The sequence below is a fragment of the Rhincodon typus genome, chromosome 7 (genome assembly GCF_021869965.1).
Source record: "Rhincodon typus isolate 14 chromosome 7, sRhiTyp1.1, whole genome shotgun sequence".
Lineage (NCBI taxonomy): Eukaryota > Metazoa > Chordata > Chondrichthyes > Orectolobiformes > Rhincodontidae > Rhincodon > Rhincodon typus.
Genome location: NC_063338.1, coordinates 53,828,587 through 53,849,253, shown reverse-complemented (window position 1 = coordinate 53,849,253; position 20,667 = coordinate 53,828,587). Strand labels below are relative to the sequence as shown.

The 20,667-nt window shown below is 39.3% G+C and overlaps 1 protein-coding gene across 1 annotated transcript in view; it reads right to left on the bottom strand.

Moving 5' to 3' along the window:
* pkp4 (plakophilin 4) overlaps positions 1–20,667 on the bottom strand; it is a 98,288-nt gene that overhangs the window by 3,275 nt on the left and 74,346 nt on the right. The window contains exons 12-15 of the mRNA XM_048599064.1: positions 10,149–10,344; positions 8,825–8,909; positions 8,603–8,729; positions 823–954 (exon numbers count right to left, since the gene is read on the bottom strand). Coding sequence (XP_048455021.1) covers positions 823–954; positions 8,603–8,729; positions 8,825–8,909; positions 10,149–10,344 — 540 coding nt within the window. The remainder of the gene's footprint in view (positions 1–822; positions 955–8,602; positions 8,730–8,824; positions 8,910–10,148; positions 10,345–20,667) is intronic.

Below are 20,667 nucleotides of genomic sequence, written 5' to 3'. Positions count from 1 at the left end.
GTGTGAAATTGTTTTACTTTGTCATGTTTCATGGTCTATCTACCTTTAAGGAAGATGTTCATAACGTCATCACTGTATAATAGAATATGACCTGAGATAGCATACCTCATCTAACTTCAGATCACTTGAAGCATGATGTGTTACTATAAGCCCAACTCTTAAAATCTAACAGCTTAATGTTATTGCAGGCACTCGTATGCCTATGATTGCAATGTTTGTATATAATAGCTTGTCTTAATAGTTGGATTCTACAATACCACAATATATACCTCTAGTTTCCTTGTTATGATGAATCACATAAGCATTGCTGTATGACTTTGCACCAGTGCTAAAATGTTGTCTACACATGAAGTCAACATAGTGACTCTTAGGTGAGTCACAGACCACATGGACAGCTGCATTTCAAGGTCCAGGACTATATGGTAAGGGATGTGCTGAAGGTTGGAGCAACTGCAGCAAAGATTCCATGTAGGCTCCTTAGCTCCAGATTAAGGCCATGCTATAAAGTACATTGATGGGCAGCCCCTCATGTAGCTGATATTGTAAATCCAATGAGGCACCTCGGACTGCCACATATTGTAGTGAATGAAATTTAACTATACTGCATTTAATGACATTTGAACTGTCATATAATGCACTTTTTCAAATATTATGAAGAAAGATTTGTAGAACTCTAATTTGTAGACATCAACCTCAATTTACAGACTAAATGCTTCCTCATCTATCCCTATCAAGGAAAAGGCCAATCTAGAAGAATGACATATTTGAACATCAAAAAATGTCCAACTTTATAAACAAAATTGTAATTGCGCCATTCGTTACCTATAGTTAAATTTGTATGTGTCATATTGTCACCAGGGCTGTTGTAATATTGCATAGACGTCTTTGTCTTTTCATAGTTGGAGCGTTGATCCTTAATTCCCAAGAGTGCTGGTGAAGAGGTTGTGCTCGCCACTGTAAGCAAGATTTATATTTACATCAAATCAGAAACCAAACTTCAAAGAAAGTCTCGCCCTTTTATATAGTGCCTTTCACAACCTCAAGAGAGCTCAAGAAATTTACAGCCAATAATTTATTTATGGAAAGTGTGGCACCAAAATCGCTCACAACAAAATTCTACATACAGAACTGTGGCAATCTCCGGACAACCTTTTTTTTTAGAAATTAAAAGCATCGAGACAGTGTCAGGACACTGCAGAAACTGTAAACGAAAAATGTACAAATTTCCAGAAATATTCAACTCCAGCAAACTTTGTGGAGAAGAGCCTGCGTTAAGTTTTCTGGTCTTTGAACCCTCTGTCACAACTAGAAAGTCTTACAAGTTAACACTGACAGTGAAAAAGGATGTGGAAAGAAGGTCTGCTATTGAAGTGGAGGGTCTCCACTATTTATATCAATTCCAGTTTCTTGGTCTTAATAGCCATTTCACTATGGCTATTCTGTCAGTTGTTTTCCACACCCCTCCACAAGAAGTTGGACCTGTGGTCCTCTGCTCTTTCTATGAATAGCAGTCCAACGAATTTCCATTCACCGTCACTGTCTTCTTTCTTACGGCTGAGTGTGTTCACTCATTTCAACATGGTTTTTAATTTTGCTAACTTCCTCCAAATGAAAGATGTTGTAGTGAGACCTCAAATTGGGCTAGAGCAAAGAAGTACTGCATATCCTATTAAAACCAGATAGCAAGGACCGATGCAAGACAACCTCCCCAATATGTCAAACATCAGTCAGTGCTGCTTTCTGTTCTCACCTTCAACTGAGAATTTCATAAATTCTGTTTCTAATTTCCATCCGTTCCTTATTTTTGCAAGGTCCATCACTGACTACTATCACTTTTACGGCTTCTCTATTTCTAGGCACAGGCAATTTCATACCATTTATTGCGTTTTGTCTTGCCTTGTTTGTCATCTTTAAATACATCATCTCACAATTCTCTGGACTGATTTCCATTTCCCACTGTCTACCTGACCCACTCCACTGATAGCTTCCAACCATCTTCCTCTGATTATGTCCTCTAAATTTAAGTTCACATCATTGATATGAGCTGCAAAATGCAAAAGGACCTAATACTGAACCTGCTTGAAACAGCATCTATCACAAAAACATGTCATTCCATAAGGACTTCAATCTGTATTCCCAGTTCCTGTCCCACTAACTCAGGCAATGTCACCTTCAAAAGACTTGTTTCGTCAAAGATTCCTCTCCATTGTAGACCACATGACTATGTCTGTTCCATTCCCACATTTCTCAATCATTCTCCTTGCTAGGTTCTTCTGCTTTCAAAGAACATTGCCCACCATCTTTGTCACTAGCCCACTTACCTAATGTACCCTTTCTTCCCCTCCCAGCATTCTGCAGGACTGTGCTTTCCATGGTCACCAGACCCACTTCACCATCAGCCCCACACCTTCTTCCACTTCTCCCAACATCACTTCCTTCTTCGACTATCTTCTGGTATAAATGCAGATGAAACACTAGCCCTTTCACTTCATACATGACCATGCAGACAGCCAAAGACGCCCACCAGGCAGAGAGTTTCAATTGGTACTTTTTTTTCTTAAAATGACAACTAAATATACTGTGCTCAATTACTGATCCCCTTTACATTAGGATGGTAAATGCAGATGGCATTGAACATTTCAATTCTGTCTGTATGCGTGATCCACTCAGATTATCTACCACACTCCTATATTGACCTGTTTTGGCTTCCTGCACCTTATTTTCCAACCAGATAATTTACCACCCTTTTGGTTCGAATAACTAAGCCTAACCATAGTTTTCAGTTCTCTCAAACAGCATCAATGCTTCCCAGAATGGGGTCCCATACTTGTCCAGCACAAGTGTAGCAATGATTTTATTTCTAGCACTACCCTGGCTGCTAAAATCTTCTCAACATACTCTCCATACATTTCTTTCCCTCTACTTACTTACTGTAAAGATTTACACATCATCCATGTCATTGTTATTTTCTAATTTCACTGTTTATTATTCTTTCATTGTATGAAATTATCCGATCTGTCATTTAACTATTGCTATTCCACAAAACTGAATTACAGAACATACTCTGTTTACTTCCTGCTACTTTTTCCAATGCATTGGACTTTTTATATATAAAAAAGTCATTTAAAACTTCCAGTTCCAATGAAGACCCACAAGATTTGAAATTTAACCCTCACTGGTACGGTGGCTCAGTGGTTAGCACTGCTGCCTCACAGTGCCAGGGACCCAGGTTCGATTCCACCTTTGGGTGAACTCCACACAGATATTCTCCCGGTGGGTTTCTGCCCGATGCTTCAGTTTCCTCCCACAGTCCAAAGATGTGCAGTTAGGTGGATTGGCCGTGCTAAATTACCCACAGTGCTCAGGAGTGTGTAGGCTGGGTGTGTTAGCCTTGGAAAATGCAGGATTACAGGGACAGGGTAGAGTTTGGGTCAAGGTGGGATGCTAGTCAGAGAATCCCTACAGTGTGGACTTGTTGAGCCGAATGGCTTGTTTACGCATTACACACTGTAGGGATTCTACGATTCGTCAAGTGTCCACAGAACCATCCCACTCTAACCTTTGCTTTTGGCCTCCACATTATTCCAATGAAGTTAACACAATCCAGGCAGGTTCCCTCACTTCCACACTCTAAATCTAAGCCTGAGATAATCTAAAACTCTGCTGACTGTGCCCAAACTAACATGAAGTTCTGTTCACCCATCATTTATGCACTTGTAGACCCACATTGGCTCCTGGTTAAGCAACATTTTAATTTTAAAATTCTCATCTGTCTTCAAATTGTCCCATGATGTTGCCTTTCCCATATTTGTAATCTCCTCCAGACCTGCAACCTTCCAGAAACATGGTCATGTAATTCTGGTCTCTTGAGCAACCTTGATTTTAACTGCCATGTTACAAACAGATGTGTCTTCTGCTGCCAAGGCCTTAAACAGTGAGCTCTGAGGAAGGGTCACTCGACCCGAAATGTTAACTCTGATTTCTCTCCACAGATGCTGTTAGATCTGCTGAGCTTTTCCAGCAATTTCTACTTTTGTCCCTTAAGCATTGGGATTCCCTCCTTAAAGAATTCATTTCTCTCTCCTCTGTCTCTGTGACATTTTTTTGGGCCACCTATCTTAAAGTGTCATGTAGTTTACTGTTACATTTTCTTAAACAACACTCCTGAGGTTAGGAATTCATATTATGCATTCATGACTTGGATAACTCAGAAAGCCATATATTCAAGTTTGCTGATGACACAAGTTAGGCAGTGTTGTAGAGAGTGTAAATGAAAACAAAATTACAAAGGGATATTGATAGATTAAATATTGATTAAATAAGGATATATTGTCCTCGGTGGGGGACTATACCCTAGGTTTTACAAGAATTATACCTGGACCTCAGGGATTACGAGGAGAGATTACACAAATTAGGCCTGTTTTCTCTACAATTTAATAGGTTAAAGGATAATCTGATCAAAGTCTTTGAGATATTAACAGGAAAAGACAGGGTAAATAAAGATAAACTATGTCCACTGGTTGGGGATTCTAGGACTAGAGTACATAATCTGAGAATTAGGGCCACACTGCTCACGAGAAATGTTAGGAAGCACTTCTGTACACAAAGGGTGGTAGATGTTTGGAACTCTCTTCCACTAATGGCCGTAGATGCTAGATCAGTTTTTAATTTTAAATCTGAGGTAGATAAATTTTTGCTAAGGAAAGTTATTAGGAGATATAGCCAAAGGCAGGTATATGGAGTTAGGCCACAGATCAGCCATGATCTTACTGAATGGTGGAACTGGCTCGAAGGGCTGAAAGGCCTACTCCTGCTCCTATGTTCCAAAATTATTATATTAAAAGTGCTATATAAATGCAACTAGACCTGCTTATCATTTTCAGTATTTTGTTTATATCATTATCTTATTAATATTATAGGCATATTGAACAATTGAACTGGCATTTACTAATACAAGTGTTTGAACTGCCTCAGTTTGACTTATTCTGAAGGAGTTGCACTTGTTTTTACATCGATTTGGGTGGAAACTTGCTTTGATTTTCCTGAGAATCTCATTAGCTCACACTTGTGCATAAAACCTTGCAAAGAAACTGTGGGAATCAGGGGCTGAGAAAAATGCTGTCCAGCATGAAATGACATTTTCAAAGAAAAATGCAACAGAGGAATTTTCTTTTTTTAGTGCAATGGATCCTGATGTCACTATAAATAAAGCATGAAAATATAGAAAATACAGTGCAAGCCTCAGAAAGGAAGAAAATACCAAAAAGGCTTTGGGTCTTTCTGTGCCTAAAGGTTTCAGCTTAAAATTGATTGAACATTTCAATTTAGCATTGATAACGTGAGAATTTAACAAATTGAAAGTTTAGTTAAATTACTGAACAAAATTAAATGTGAAAAATTGAGCATTAGCAGAGATAAACTAGTGTATTATTAAGCAAGAAATGTATTATTTGCTATGTTTAGATACCTAAGGCTGTGATTTTAGCACATTTATAATCTGAACAATTCACATGGAGTTTATAGTCCCAGTCTAAGGTAAGGCCAGCATTTATAAGAAATGGTTGAAGCAGAATCACTGAATTGCTGCATAATTCTGCACTACATTTGCACTGCTAAAACACAGAGTTTTTGTACAACATCTACAATAATAGCAAGACCAAAAAAGTACTATAGCAATAGTAATAGAGCTTAATCCAAAAGGTCAATCACGTTAGTTAACACAATGAATACATTGTGTATAGAATGCAGTACAGGATTTCTTACCAGCAAGTCACAGAAAATTACACAGAATATACATAATCGAAACAGGCCATTTGGCCCTACTGGTCTATGCTGGTCTTGATTCTCCACCTGAGCCTCCTCTCACCTTTTTGCATCTCCCTTGTGCCTGTCTAACTAGCCCTTAAAAGCATCTACAATATTCACTTTGACCACTCCCTATTGCGTAGTTCCAAATTCTCACCACTATTTAAGAAGTTTCTTTTCAATTCCCTATTGGATTACTTGGCATCTATTTATACTGATACCCTCGAGTTATCCTCTTTTTATTGATTTTTTTTTTCTATATTTACTTTCAAAACTGAAGCAAATCTGTATTAATACAGCAATGGTGTTGGAGAAATTAATAGGATTGAAGGCTGATACATCACCAGGGCCTGATAAGCTAATATCCCCAGAGTACTTAAGAAAGTAGCACTAGAAATAGTGGATGCATTGTTTGTTATCTTCCAAGATGCTTTAGACTTTGGAACAATTCTTAGATTGGAAGGTAGCTAAGGTAATCCCTCTCTTTAAAAAGAAAGGTAGAGATAAAACAGTGAATTATAGACATGTGAGTCTGATGTCAGTTTTGAGGAAGACACGAGAGTCCATTACCATGAATTTTATAGCACAGCACATGGAAAACAGTGGTAGAATGTAACAACAAGTGAAGAGTAGGAATAAATGGGTCTTTTTATGAATGGCAGGTAGTGACGGGGAGGGGGGTACCGGAGGGTACCACTGGGATTGGCACTAAGACACTAGCTAGCCACAACATATGTTAGTGATTAAGTTCAGGGAATCAAATAAAATTTGCACATGCCACAAAGGTGGGTGGAAGGGTGAGCTGTGAGAAGAATGCAGAGACGTTCCAGTGTGATTTGGACAAGCTGAGTGAATGGGCAAATGCATGGCAGATATGGTATAATGTGGATAAATGTAAGGTTATCCGCTTTGGTAGCAAAAATAGGAAGGCAGGTTATTGTTTGAATGATTGTAAATTGAGAGAGGGCAATGTTCAGTGAGACCTGGGTGTCGTCGTGCACCAGTCACTGAAAGCACGCACGCAGGTGCAGCAGGCAGTAAAGGCGGCACACTGTATTTTGGCCTTAATAGTGGCAGCATTTGAGGACAGGAACATGGGAGTGTTACTGCAATCATACAGGGCACTGGTGAGGCCACACTTGGAATATTGTGTGTAGTTTTGGTCAGCTGATCTGAGGAACACGTTCTTCCTATACAGGGAGTGCAGCAAAGGTTTACCACATTGATTCGTGGGATGACAGGACCAACGTTTGAGGAGAGATTGAGTTGGTTAGGATTGTATTCACTGGAGTTTAGAAGCATGAGGGGGATATTACAAAACCCGATAAAATTCTAGGTTAGAGGTAGATAGGTTAGAAGCAGGAAGGGTGTTTAAGGGTAAGGGATCAGTTTAGAGATAAGGGCTAAACCTTTTGGGACTGAGATGAGGAGAAATTTCGTCGCCCTGAGAGTGGTCAGCCTGTAGAATTCACTGCCACAGAAAGTGGTTGAGGCCAAAATGTCATGTGCTTTCAAGGAGAAAGTAGATGTGGCTCTATGGCTAAAGGAATCAAAAGATATGGGGAAGGGCAGGACTAGGGAACTAAACTCAATGATCAGCCATGAATGACGGAGCAGGCTTGAGGGGTCGAATGGCCCATATTACACCTATCTTCCATGTTTCTATGTAAATCTTTCATGATTTAAAAAATTTCTATCATATCACCCCTCAGCCTGATTTTTAAAACTGGGAAAAGATAACCAGCCTGCCAATACTTTCCTAATACATATACCTATGTGTTTCAGGTATTATTCTTTGAAAAGGTAGTCTGTACTCTCTCTAATGGGACTGAAGTTTAGTAGCAATATTAGTGAACCTGTACTCCAGAGGCCCAAGTTATTCCTCTCAGGACACGGCCTCAAATTCTAGGTGGCTCCTGGTGAAATTTAAATTCAATTACTAAAATCTGGAATTGAAAGTCAGCCTCAGTAATGCTGACCATGAAACTATCATGAATTTTTGTTTACAAAAATCAATCTGGTTTGCTAATGTCATTTATGTGAGGAAATCTATCATACTTACCCAGTCTGGCCTAAATATGAATCTGGCCCACATCTATGTGGCTGATTCATGACCATCCCTGTAATGAGCTAGTAAGCCATTCATTTCAAGGGCATTTAGGAATGGGGGAAATGAATGCTAGCTTTCCTAACAATGCCCTCATTCCATGAAAGAATAAATAAATCCTTTTCATTTTGCAGTGATTTAAATCACATGCATTACTCCAAGGGTGGTCTAACTAAAACCTGATGTACATTCAGCATAATTTTCTAACTTTTCAAATTATTTCCCTCTGGAAATAAAATCTAGCATCTGGTTAGTTTTTGTTTCAAATAAAATCTTCAGCCTTGCTAACTTTTGGTGCAACTTCTAGTATTTATACTTGTGGATTCCTTTGTTCCTCTACCCCACCTAGACTTGCACTATAAGTGACTTACTTAAATCTTCCTACTAAATATTGGCTCATATTTGTTGAACTGTATTTGTTTGTCAATTATCATTTTCCTGAAACTCATTGCAATTTTCTTCAGTACTGATTTACCAATCATTCGGCTACAAACTGGAATTGTTTGCAAATTTATAAATTGTATTTTTGATTCTAAGTCAAAGTAAATCTAAATTGTGAACTGCAGCTCTGTGATGCAGCTTCACTAGGTTGGCACCTCGGTTACGAAATATTTCCATTACTTTCACACCCGTAGAGTAGCAGTTCAAGTTACAACATTCATTTTCTTTACGCAACCACAAGCTACTCACCAGAATGAAGAACAGGTGACATATTCTGATTGTTTGTTGATAAGGATGGGTGGGATGTAGAGAATTTGTGTCTGTCACGTTCCAGAGTAGAAATTGGTGTAATGAAATGGCTTTGATTCCAACCATCCTGCAAATACAAGATGGTCAGGTGGGGAAAAAATATAATGATTAGATTATTGACTTCAATTGAAAACAATGCTTCTTTACGTTATTGTAAATTACCTTTTTGTAAATGCTGCGAAGGTCACGATATTGCCATAATGTGTTTAAAACTTGAGCTGCTGCTTTAACTACTTTCAGGGAATACCTTGAAGAAATACCAAACAAAATGTAAAATATCATGAAAATTAAAATTGGGTAGATAAGCCTCTAAAACAGTATGTTAACCCAATTCTGACAATCATTTCAGAGTAAAACCTCAGTAAAGATATGCAGCATTTGTCTGCCAGATTGATTGAAAGGCCATACAGCCCATTCCTGTTCCTATTTATGGTTTATTACTTCAGTTTAGTTTCCAAGAGTGACCTTTTGCTTCTAGTCATTTGGCATTTAATTCTCTGTCCCATTCAACCACATTTCTAGACTGCACCTCCTATACTTTTCTCATGAAGTTTTACAGACACTCAAGGAATGGTGTCTCATTTGTTATTGGGCATATTACAGCTGTCCTAACCCAGCATGTTGTTTGACACCATTAGATCATAGTCATTGCGCCCATATTTTCTGCTAGTAAGTGCGGGGTAATATATCTGCTGCCATTTACGACTTGTCAGGACCCATAACAGAAGTATAAAAAGTGTCAAATATTCAGCTCGCCAGGCAGCATGTGAAGAGAAAGAGCTAACGTTTCAGGTTGGCAACCCATCTTAATGTTAAATCATCGTGAAGACTTTTTTGTCGCATTCTTGATAGCTGTTGTGTCTATTCAGTCCCTGGGTGTACTGGCAAGGGACAAAATGATTATAGACAACTTCAGTTTGAGAAGGCAACATTAATTTCTTGCCATTGAAAGCCTTGACTCTGAGGCATTTATTAACCTGACTAATGTCAGGGTGGTAGATTTTCAATGGTAGGGAAATGTTTTACAACCTTGCACAATTCCTGTTTGAGCATCCTTCATCTTTCCAGGAGAGAGGACAACTGCCAGTTCAGAAACTTAAAATCAGCTGTATTGGCTGTTGGGTCGTTTGTGCTTCGCACAATCTGTAGTTTAAAACTTGGTACCATCGTCCCAGAAAAACGAGTGGAAATGGTCAAGTATATTTCACCTTTTTGAATCAAAATTGTACTAACAGCTCTTAGGCCAACAGGTTATAATTAAATAAAAAAATAAGGTTAATGCACAATTGTAGGCAACAGTCTTCAAAAAGGAGACAAAAAAAATTTCACCATGGGCTACAGAAAGACAACTCATTAAGAGTGAAAGGCCAAGAAAAGCATGTAATTCGTAGCTCAGTTTGGCTATACATAACCATAGTGTACAAAAGATATAGAGGATGATACAAAATGCAATATTTATCACAATCTTTTTCAGTTGAATACTTGCCTTTCACCCTTCCCCCTTGTAATGTTTACAAGTTTCTCGACTCCTCCAGCATCAGCTAAAGCTTTAGCATTTTCCATATTCTTAATAGTAACCTCATGTAAAGCACAACAAACAGCAGCAACAGTGTCATCAGAAAGCATTATTAGCGTTGAACCTCCTGGAAGACGATGCACAAGATCCCGCATTGCATACTTGCCTGGACAAAAGAAAAAGTTAATACTGAATTACTGTACAACATTAGCTGTATTTCCATCTGTATTCTTCATTGCAATGTGGTTCTTCTATAGTAAACAAGTCAACATTTAAAACAAACAAAAGCAAACAATTAACCTGAAACAGTCTAAAGGACGCTACTCCTTTCCCACAGCAATACATGTCTCTTACTTTTTGTTGGACTGACACTGCAAATGGCAGAGATTATTGTAACTAAGACTGAAGGTGTTCGCTATGTATCAGAATCAATTGTACTGTGGCCTTTTCCCTTATTTCTTAAGAGAAATTTTGGGTTGTTACATATACATCTTAGAACACTGTTAAACTTGATTGTTAATTTGTTCATTGCTGTCTGGGATTAAATATATCTTTGCTGCTTTTTTACCATCCAGCTCAGTGTGCAATTGTCTCTCGTCCTCTGTAGTGCATAGTAATGTTAGTGGATGATCCAAGATAGAGGTTGACTAGTGAATGCATGGATAGCGAATGAATTTCTTTAGTGTAATGGCACCATAAAAAGGAGAGTGTTTTATGATTTCTAACCTCAGAAGTATGGCAAGTTCTTAAAGATTGTTGCAGTCACATTGCCTGCCCTGGGAAATTAGGATGCTGTGTTGTATGTACCAAAAATGCTTGAACTCTGATCTAGCTATAACTCTTGCAGGATCTTTAACATCGACACAAGAAATCTGTAAACATTTTGTTTGGATGGTTTTTCTTAGTATCCTGAAAAATATTTATACACAAAAAGACTTGCGCATATACAGAGAGAATTTTAAGAAAGACAGAAATCTAGAAAACAGAAGTGGAATATACTAGTTGCTACACAAGGAGCACTACAAACACAATTGCCTAAATTGACAATATACATCTTAAAATGGTGCAGTGGTCCAAGTGAGGCAGCCATCTATGGTCCCTTTGGATTATAATGCAAATTATTGGCAAGGAAAAAGCCTGCATAATTCACTGCTTCATATTTAGAACCAATTCGACTTCAACTATATATGGCATGCCCAGGGTTCCTGTTGCCTCACAAAGCAACCATCATGTTTTATTACTGAAGAAACTCCCAGAAATTGATGGAGAAATTTAGCAGGTCTGGCAGCATCTGTAGAGAGAAAGCAGAATTAACATTTTGGGTCCAGTGACCCTTGTTACTTTATCATGTTTTATTAATTTGTTGAAAGAACAACAATTTTTAAGTTAATCACGCTGACTTGCTCAATTAGTACGAGACAGCTAGGAGCCCCACCACAACCAATAAGAAAGTAGTAAGCCAGCAAAACCACTAAACTTATTTAATTACAAATCCAAAACCACAGACAACCACAAAACAAATAATATTTTAAGATTCCACTAGGTAGCTTCCTATGTCTTTTCAGCATGTATGACCAAATTGCTGCACTGTGCAGTCCCCCGTTGCGCAGCCATGCAAGTGTGCACCTTAAGGGCACCTCAGCTTTTGCATGGCCTATTGTTTCCTATATGTTCCAATTCCAATTGCTACCTTGCTAACACAAATGAATAACTTAGAGATATTCCATTCATGTTGTCCCCATAGCCAACAGACTATATTTAAATAACATTAAATGATAATAAATCAGTGAGTTTACAGTAAAATTGGACTCTCTTAAAATTCTGTTAAAATCTACTGAAGTTCATTCCAAATGAACATCCGCTCTTAGGGAATAATGTTCCTTTACAAACCTTTAGGTCTGCCTCAGGCTTACTGTCCGGTTAAGTAGCGCTAGTCACTCCTGTAAGCACAATGTTCCTTACTTCCAGAGTGGCTCCACCATCATATTATACAGTAACAAAGAAAAAACAGATTACAATCATGATGAAATACTGTGTTTTCTGAAAGTGAACTTCTCCAGACCCAGTGGCTGGACTGAAATATTTCAGAGATTCAAATCTCTTCTCATTGCATGAACTGGTCCAAAAATGAACATACAGAGCGAGTAATATTCAAATCTCATCTTCATTGCTTTGTGACTCATGATGGACATGGTTCCGTCCTTTCAGTTAGGTTGTCTTTTCAAATCTGGCTTGATAAGCTATGTTTTTCTTCTGTTATGAGGTGATGAGCTAGACCTTTTGTGATCCACCGGGCATGATTTTTAAGGGGGTGGGGGGTGGGGTGGGGTGGGGAGAACGGGCACGGGCGCTCATAGTGTCAAGTGCTACACCTGAACTCACCTTCATTGTATGGGAGTAGGTTGGCTGGCAAAATCAGCTGCCCACCTGCCAATAAACAAACAGTTACAGATAATTTAAGTTCAGTGGCAAGCTGACTGATCTGAATAATACACTGCCTGAACCAAAACGTGACCGGCATGGGCAGTATGCTAATAGTGGCAGGCTGTTATTAATGGCCTATTGGAAGGGAGGCATCTCAATCCAGATGCCCTGCATACAAGTGGGGAACCACCACTCCTACGGCAAAACTGTAGTACAGTGGAACAGATTCAGAACAGGCAATCAATGTACTTTTAAGACAGTTATATGACATCATGACATGTGACATTTCAGTATAAAGATAGTTGCCTTGCTTTCAGTCACACTCAATGCAATGAAGTCAGTGTAATGTGTTCGCAGTATACAGCAAAATCAATAAGCACAAAATAAGTTGAGATATTAAAACAAAGTAAACAATTAATGCTGCTTGTAAGCTTCAAGACATCTATCTCAACAAGAACTTGATCTTTGTGGTAAGTGTGACATGAGCTAATTAATGCACATGGCAGCACTCAGAATATCATACCAACAATGGTGGTGTTTGACCTAAGAAACCACATCATGGTGATATCAAGTCAGCATTAAAAGTTGGGTTTAATTTCATTAGCAGTCATTTTTCATCAGGTACCTGAGTTCATGGCTTAAGTTAATAACCAAGGTGAAAGAGCACCTTATATTGAAGCACAGCTATAATATATAACACTTAACACTTAACAGTACTGTCTCTCTAAAAACAAAGTACTCTAAAAGAAAAGACTGGCCACAGCTGACTTGAATTTTAAAAGAACAAGAATTACAAAAGCTGTTGAAGGACAATGCCAGACTACCAAGGTGCTCCTGGAGAAAAACAGAAGAAAATGTTTAAAAAAAAGTATATATTTAAAAGGGCTTGTTTTCAGATATTGGTTGATTTCATGATCTTGCTGTTCAGGAACAGTGCAAAAAATGTGTGCGAGACATCATTTTTTCATAAACGGCATCTACAGGCACAAGCCTGTTACTTTTAAGGTGTCACAAGGAAGGTTAAAAAATGAGACCAAGCACATAATGTAACAATTTTTAAAAACTGAAAAAAAAAACCAATACAAATTCTTATATTGGCACTTTAAAGAGCACAGTAAAGATGGAAAGCAAACATTAGAGCAGGGATTGGCACTCCACTGACATTCTGCCAGAACCTCAACTCTCTAAAGAATAAGTCCTTACTTCTTAGGTGAAAAAATAGCTGACAAACACAGGCAAGCAAACAAATTTCATAATGCTTTCAGAAACTAAAGATCAAGAGGAATCAAATCGTCCAGCATTTCTAATGATGGATGCAAAGTTAATATTTTCAAGATTTTTGAAGATCAATTTAAAGTTCAAGTCAACTTCAACATACTGAAGTTTGTGTTCACACAGTCTCAACAACTGGTGAAACAAGTGACCAATTCATTGTTTGATGTTGATGAACGGATATGGAATGCAATTTCACCAAAATTAACTTAACTGAAAGGCTTACGAACCTGATACACACCTCTATATTTATTAAATCCTTGAGAAAGGCAATTCTAGACCAACAAAGAATCTACCAACGATGCACCACTAGAAGGAGGATGCAATTTCAAAACAATTGTAGCTGATCAGCAACATCTACTGGCTCTTCAATCTACAACAACTCTAGCTGCTATTAAAGGGGTCAGTAAAACATCCAAATCTTATGAGATATGGCTTATCTCACAAATGTCCAGTATTTTATGAAATATGTGAGCTATGTTCTACAAGAGGATATTGGGTTAAAACGCGTATGAAATAAAATCGACCTAACAAACCCGCACTGTAACATCAAGCTCCACAGCAACATGTTAAGAACCGTCAACTAAGGAACAATGTCAAAGACATTTCCAAAGTTTCATTAAAAAGATATCTGCAATGTCAGTTTACACACTGCATGAACACTATCAGGAAAGTTGATGCTTCTACCTCCATCCAAAAGGCATGGAGAACTTGCACTAAATGCCAAGACTGAGACCAGTGCAAATTTAAATATCATTCTTTTACACATTTGACAGGAGATGTACTCAGGAAACTGGCAGAATGTGATGCAGTCCAAACATCAGCCTGTTTTTTAGTTTGCTTATGGGACATGGGCATCGCTGACTGGCATTTATTTATTGCCTGTCCCTAGTTGCCCTTGAGAAGGTGGTGATGAGCTGCCTTCTTGAACCACTGCAGTCCATCTCTGTGGTAGGTTGACCCACAATGCCCTTCAAGAGGGAATTCCAGGATTTTGACCCAGTGACAATGAAGGAACAGCCATATATTTCCAATTCAGGATGGTGAGTGGCTAGGAGGGGAGCTTGCAAGTGGTGGTGTTCTCATGTATCTGCTGCCCGTGTCTTCTAGGTGGAAGTGGTTATGGGTTTGGAAAGTGCCATCTAAGGATCTTTGCTGAATTTCTGTAGTGCATCTTTAGATAGTACACACTGCTGATACTGATCGTCGGTTATAGAGGAAATGGATACTTGAGGATGTAGTGCCATTCAAGTAGGCTGCTTTTCCTGGATGGTGTTAAGCTTCTTGAATGTTACAGGAGTTGTACCCATCCCCACAAATGGGGAGTGTTCCATCACATTCCTGACTTATTCTAATTGCTTACAACAGGTCTGATATGCCTTTCCAACTTCAACGTCAATACGGCTCTCTGAGTGAAGATCTAAAAACTCTCACATTGTCAACCTTCACTGGATCTATGTATTATCCTGATCCACAAGGTAGCAAATCTGTCAGCTGCAAATATTTCAGATTGGAACATTAAGTTTTTCCATGACCTTACTAACCTATATCTACAGTGGTTTGATACTAGTGGCAACTTTAAAGGTGGTGCAGTGTTAGATTTGAAAGATGATGCCGCAACCTAGTAATGGCCCGCATCATTCACATTCAAAGAAGTGCAAACTGGATTTGGATTCCATGGTACAAAAAGTATAACCCGGAAAGTTGAGCATCACACTGACTGGTGCAACTCCAATACTTGTGTTTTAAAGAAAAATGGCAGTGTATCTGTATATTTAGATCCAAGGACAATGAATATTGCATGAAAGAGATCCACACAAGATTAGTAACCTAGAACAACTTGCTGTCAATTTCTCAGGTGCCAAGCATTCTTCCAACTCAATGCCAAGAATGGATATCGATTCATACATATTTTGTCAGAGACATATCAACTAACAACTTTCAGAACAGCCCATAAATCAATATGCATTCCAACAAAATATAAATCGTATCAAGAATCTACCAAGTTATTTCTATCTCGCAGTGACATTGCAAACTTCAGAAGAACTGAAGAGGAGTTTGAAACAAATCTCCAACAGTTCATGACAGCTATAATGATGTAATTTGTTTTCAATAGCGGAATATGTCAAACCTACATGAAGCATATTCATTTATTTGGCTCAATCTATATGTCAACCAGTATTAGACCTGATCCTATCAAAATAGAAGACACACAAAAATACCAACACCACAAGACAAAGATAATTTACAAAGCTGCCTCCTGGCTCACCGGGGTGGTGAGCAAGAGTTCAAGCTCCATATTCCTGAAAGTTACTCACTGAAGTTAAAGACTTTATCAAAATACACAAAATTCCTCAATTTACCTGACTTTCAGATCCAGGTTGCCAGAAAGCAAGGACCAGGTTTCTATACTTAACAGAAATTACTATTTATTACAAGTAATTAGACTTTAGCGACAGGTAAACAGTAATGAACCTACAGCATATAACTCTAAGTGAAAACTCAAACACAGGAAGAAAAAGGGTTATGGACAGAAAGATCATTGGGAAAGCAATTCAGTGGTTCCTGTGCAAAGGATGTGTTGAGATGATTCTCATGATTTTACTGCTGGTCAGAACGCTCCTGTTAATAAACTCAACACACCTGTGTCAACAAGAGTTCAATTTTTGTGGTATGTTTTACATGAGCTGCATTACAGAGCAGTGCACAGATCATATCGTACTTTATCACTGGTGTGTAACCCAAGAGACAACATTAAAGATGTCACACCACTCCTCCTTCCTTCCATGCTGCCTGCCCAACGGAACCACCACCCTGGATTCATTCCCACCCCAAAATACCAGGATTTACCTTCACAGGGCATACATGATTTTCTTTCGGCTAATTCCTGAACTCCCTGGAGACACCACATACTGAGTTCTGGCACTGGCACTGCTACTGCGTGGAGTAATGCAGTTAATGGCCAATCTAATTAGTTGGCAGCACCCAAAGTGGAATTTCCTGCTGCACAAGCGGCATAAGTCCCACCACAAGACAATTTAGGTTGCCTACAACTTGATACGGAGTGAGCTAGCTTCTTGCCAATTTTCCTTCCAGAGGGATGGGAAATCCACTTACCCTCTGCAAAGCATAGCGTGAGATTAACAATATTCTTAATGCCCCTAGTAATGTGGACAATGCCATCTCAAACTTACTTTCTATTGAAGGCCACTTTTTAAAAATTATATGAATTCATTTCATAATGAATTATTACACTTTAATCATAACCCAGTCTCCAAAACTTTCTGTGCATAAACAAAAACAAATCTTTTTTCTTGAGCTTGTTTTGTTCAATCAGAAAAAGTTATAATCACCAAGGAATTAATACTGAATTACTATGGAATTGCTGCACTTATTTTACCAATGAAGCCCAACTGTTGATTATCATCATAATTTGGCCTAGGTTCCCTCACCACTTTCTTGACATCTCTGAATGGTTAGGCAGAATTTTCTTTTCAGTAAATTCGAGGGAAAGCAGGTTCACTTTTGTCTATTTAAAATGCTTCCCTAGTTTCCTTATTCCTTGAGCAATCTTGGAATCCATACACTGAGTCCCCAAAGGCCTAATCTTGTTATTACCTTAGAACATACAGATTAAAAGGGGGAGAAACCATTCCTGAGCTGTGTCACTTTTTACTGGTGCCTCCCTCAAGGTCCTAATTGTGGCTATGACACACAGGAGAGCATAAAGGGCAAGTTACAGTAAGGCGAGGTCAGAGTCATACAACACAAAAACAGGCCCTTTAGCCCAACCCATCAATGCTGACATGACACAGGCCTCTCATCGTCATTATTAACACCTTGGGTTAAAAGCCAAAGTGCAGTGAAGACTGTAAATGTAAATCCCACAGGTTTGGGACTGAACCCATAAGTGGGTGGCATCCACAATTCTAATGGTCAGAATTGTGCAAGCCTGTGTGCATGAGGCCACATTTTTATGTCTAGATGAGTGAAAAGAATGGCCCTAAGGTGTGACTGAATCCAAGCAAGCAGCTACAGTCCCCACCCAGTCTACAGTCCCTATGACTTCATCTGTAACCTGTCTATACTCTTCTGTACATGCATACAGATAAGGTTGAAAGGATTTTTCAATTCAACCACAAGAGAATTTTAACCCTCACCAACAATGGAACAGACCTGGACCAGTGGAAGCTAACCTTGAGACTGCACTAGGCCAAATAGTGTGGAGCAGGCAGTGAAAGGTGTTACTGTATTTGAGCTGGAGCTGGGAAAAGGATTCAAGTAATGAAAAGATCTTTTGACTTACAATAATGATTTTTCCAGAGGTGTTATACTGAAGCCCTTTTTGTTTTGGACAGTGTTGAGGATGATAGCAGATTCATGTTTTTATGTCCTAGGTTTAGACAGTGCAGCCTGGAGGTTTCCTGGCATCTTGGATATCTTTGCCAGTCGACCAAGGCTGTTGATTTATCAAGCCCTTATGGTAGCTGATGTACAACGGCTATTCCACGTTAAAGGAATCAATCACAGGCATCTTCTACCCATCAAAACAAAGTTCATAATATGGAACATTAGGACCCTTATGGGCAACCCCTCCAACAGCAGACTGGAAAACTGCATTGTCATTGCCCTGAATGATAGTATAAAGGTAGGGGTGGAGGTTAGATAGACCTTAGGTTTAGGGTAAAAGTTCGGCACAACATCGTGGGCCGAAGGGCTTGTACTGTACTGTACTGCTATATGTTCTATGCCCAGGAGCACGAATCTTTTTACGCTTACATTGCCGCCTTGAGAGAGAAATGATGTGGTGGTTAAATGTTCGTCTGCAAAGATACATCAGAAGGAGACTGCTGCCTTCATAGGTTTGCCCTCACTATTAGAACAAATTAATTGGACATTTCAGAGTGCCGATGTGGGGTAAACAAACATCTTATGACCCTTCGGCTCACTCTTGCCCAGAAACGGTGTTACAGTGTTCAATGTGTATACCCAACGGGAAGAGGAATTCCACACCAATCTCAAACAATCCCTGGCATAAGTTCTGGCGAGTGACAGGCTAATCCTTCTTGGAGACTTCAAAACTAGAGTTGGAAAGGGAGTAGACCTGTGGGTAGATGTGATTAGCAGGGAAATCTACCAGTAACAGTATTCTGCCCTTGACAAAGTGTGTAGAATGTGATCTATCATAACCAACACTTTGTTCTGTCAGAGACAAGTACAAGCCCTTGTGGGAACACCCTCTACTCCAAGCACTGGCTATGACTTCACGCAAGTGAGAGACTGCAGGGATGTATGTTTGTCCATGCCACGATAGGTGTTGGTGACACCTGTAATTCCACAGAGCTAACCAACCCCTAATACACTGAAAGACATCTGCAAGCCCACCTGAAGGGAGGGCAAGAATTGGACTACTGTTATTTGAACATCAGATGAAAACCAATAAATTCACACCTGACCTCCAGCACTATGGTAGACAACCTAAAATTAATGACATGTTGTGCTCCCCACCACTCCACACCACATTGAACAGAGACACCGATGGGTTCAGATTCATAGTTCTTTCAAAATTGTGTCACAGGTAGACAGGGTGGTTAAGAAGGCATTTAGCATGCTTGCCTTCATTGCTCAGACTACTGAGTATAGGAGTTGGGACATTATGTTGAGGCTGTACAGGATGTTGACGAGGCCACTTTTGGAGTACTGTGTACAGTTCTGGTTGCCATGCTATAGGAAGGAAATTATCAAGTTGGAGAGGGTGCAGAAAAGATTTATAAGCATGTTGTTGGGACTGGAAAGGTTGAGTTATAAGGAGAGGCTGTAGGCTGGGACATTCTTCCCTGGAGCATAAGAGGTTGAGGGGTGACCTTATAGAGGTTTATAAAATCATGAGGGGCATTGATAAGGGAATAGCAATGCTCTTTTTCTTAGGGTAGGGGAGTTCAAAATTAGAGGGCATATTTTTAAAGTGAGAGGAGAATGATTCAAAGGGGACCTAAGGGGCGACTTTTTCCACACAGAGGGTGGTTTGTATGTGGAATGAACTGCCAGAAGTGGGAAATGCAGGCATAATTACAACGTTTAGACATTTGGACAGGTAATTGAATAGAAAAGGTTCAGAGGGAGATGTGCCAAATGCAGACAATGGGACTAGTTTGGGAAACTTGGTCAGCATTGATGAGTTGGACTGAAGGGTCTGTTTCCATGCTGTACGACTCTATGACTCTATTACAGCAGAAGCGACTACAGCCTAATTCATTCTGTCATCAACATCAATGTTGCCCCAAGGTGGCAACAGTAAGAATTCGCAGGAAAACAATACTGAGGGACACAAAGACTCTTATCAGAGTGCCCTACTCAGCTAGCACCTCACTGCCAACCTGACAACTCCCAGTGAACTAGAGTACCCACAATTCCCAGTCTGCTAAGCCCGGTCTGACGATCTTCATAATCAACAGTTGCAAAGGGATGATCAGTCACTCAACAAGGAAACACTGAGACTAGTTCAATAAGTATGATGATAAGTCCCAGGAGCTGATAAGCTATAAGTGCATGACATATCTGAACCTGAAACAGTGAACAATCCTGAGAAGCAGAAAGCACTCTACCAGCAATTGAAGTGAGAGATCCAGCAAAACAACCCATGACCTAGTCAACAGAAGGTGGGTGGAGAAAATGCTGAAAATTCAGTTAGCCAATAATCATGATGTATGTGGTTTCTTTAGCATAGTTAAGATTATCTGTAATTTACATACCCAAGACCCTATTCCACTGCTGGCCAAATGGAGAGATGCTC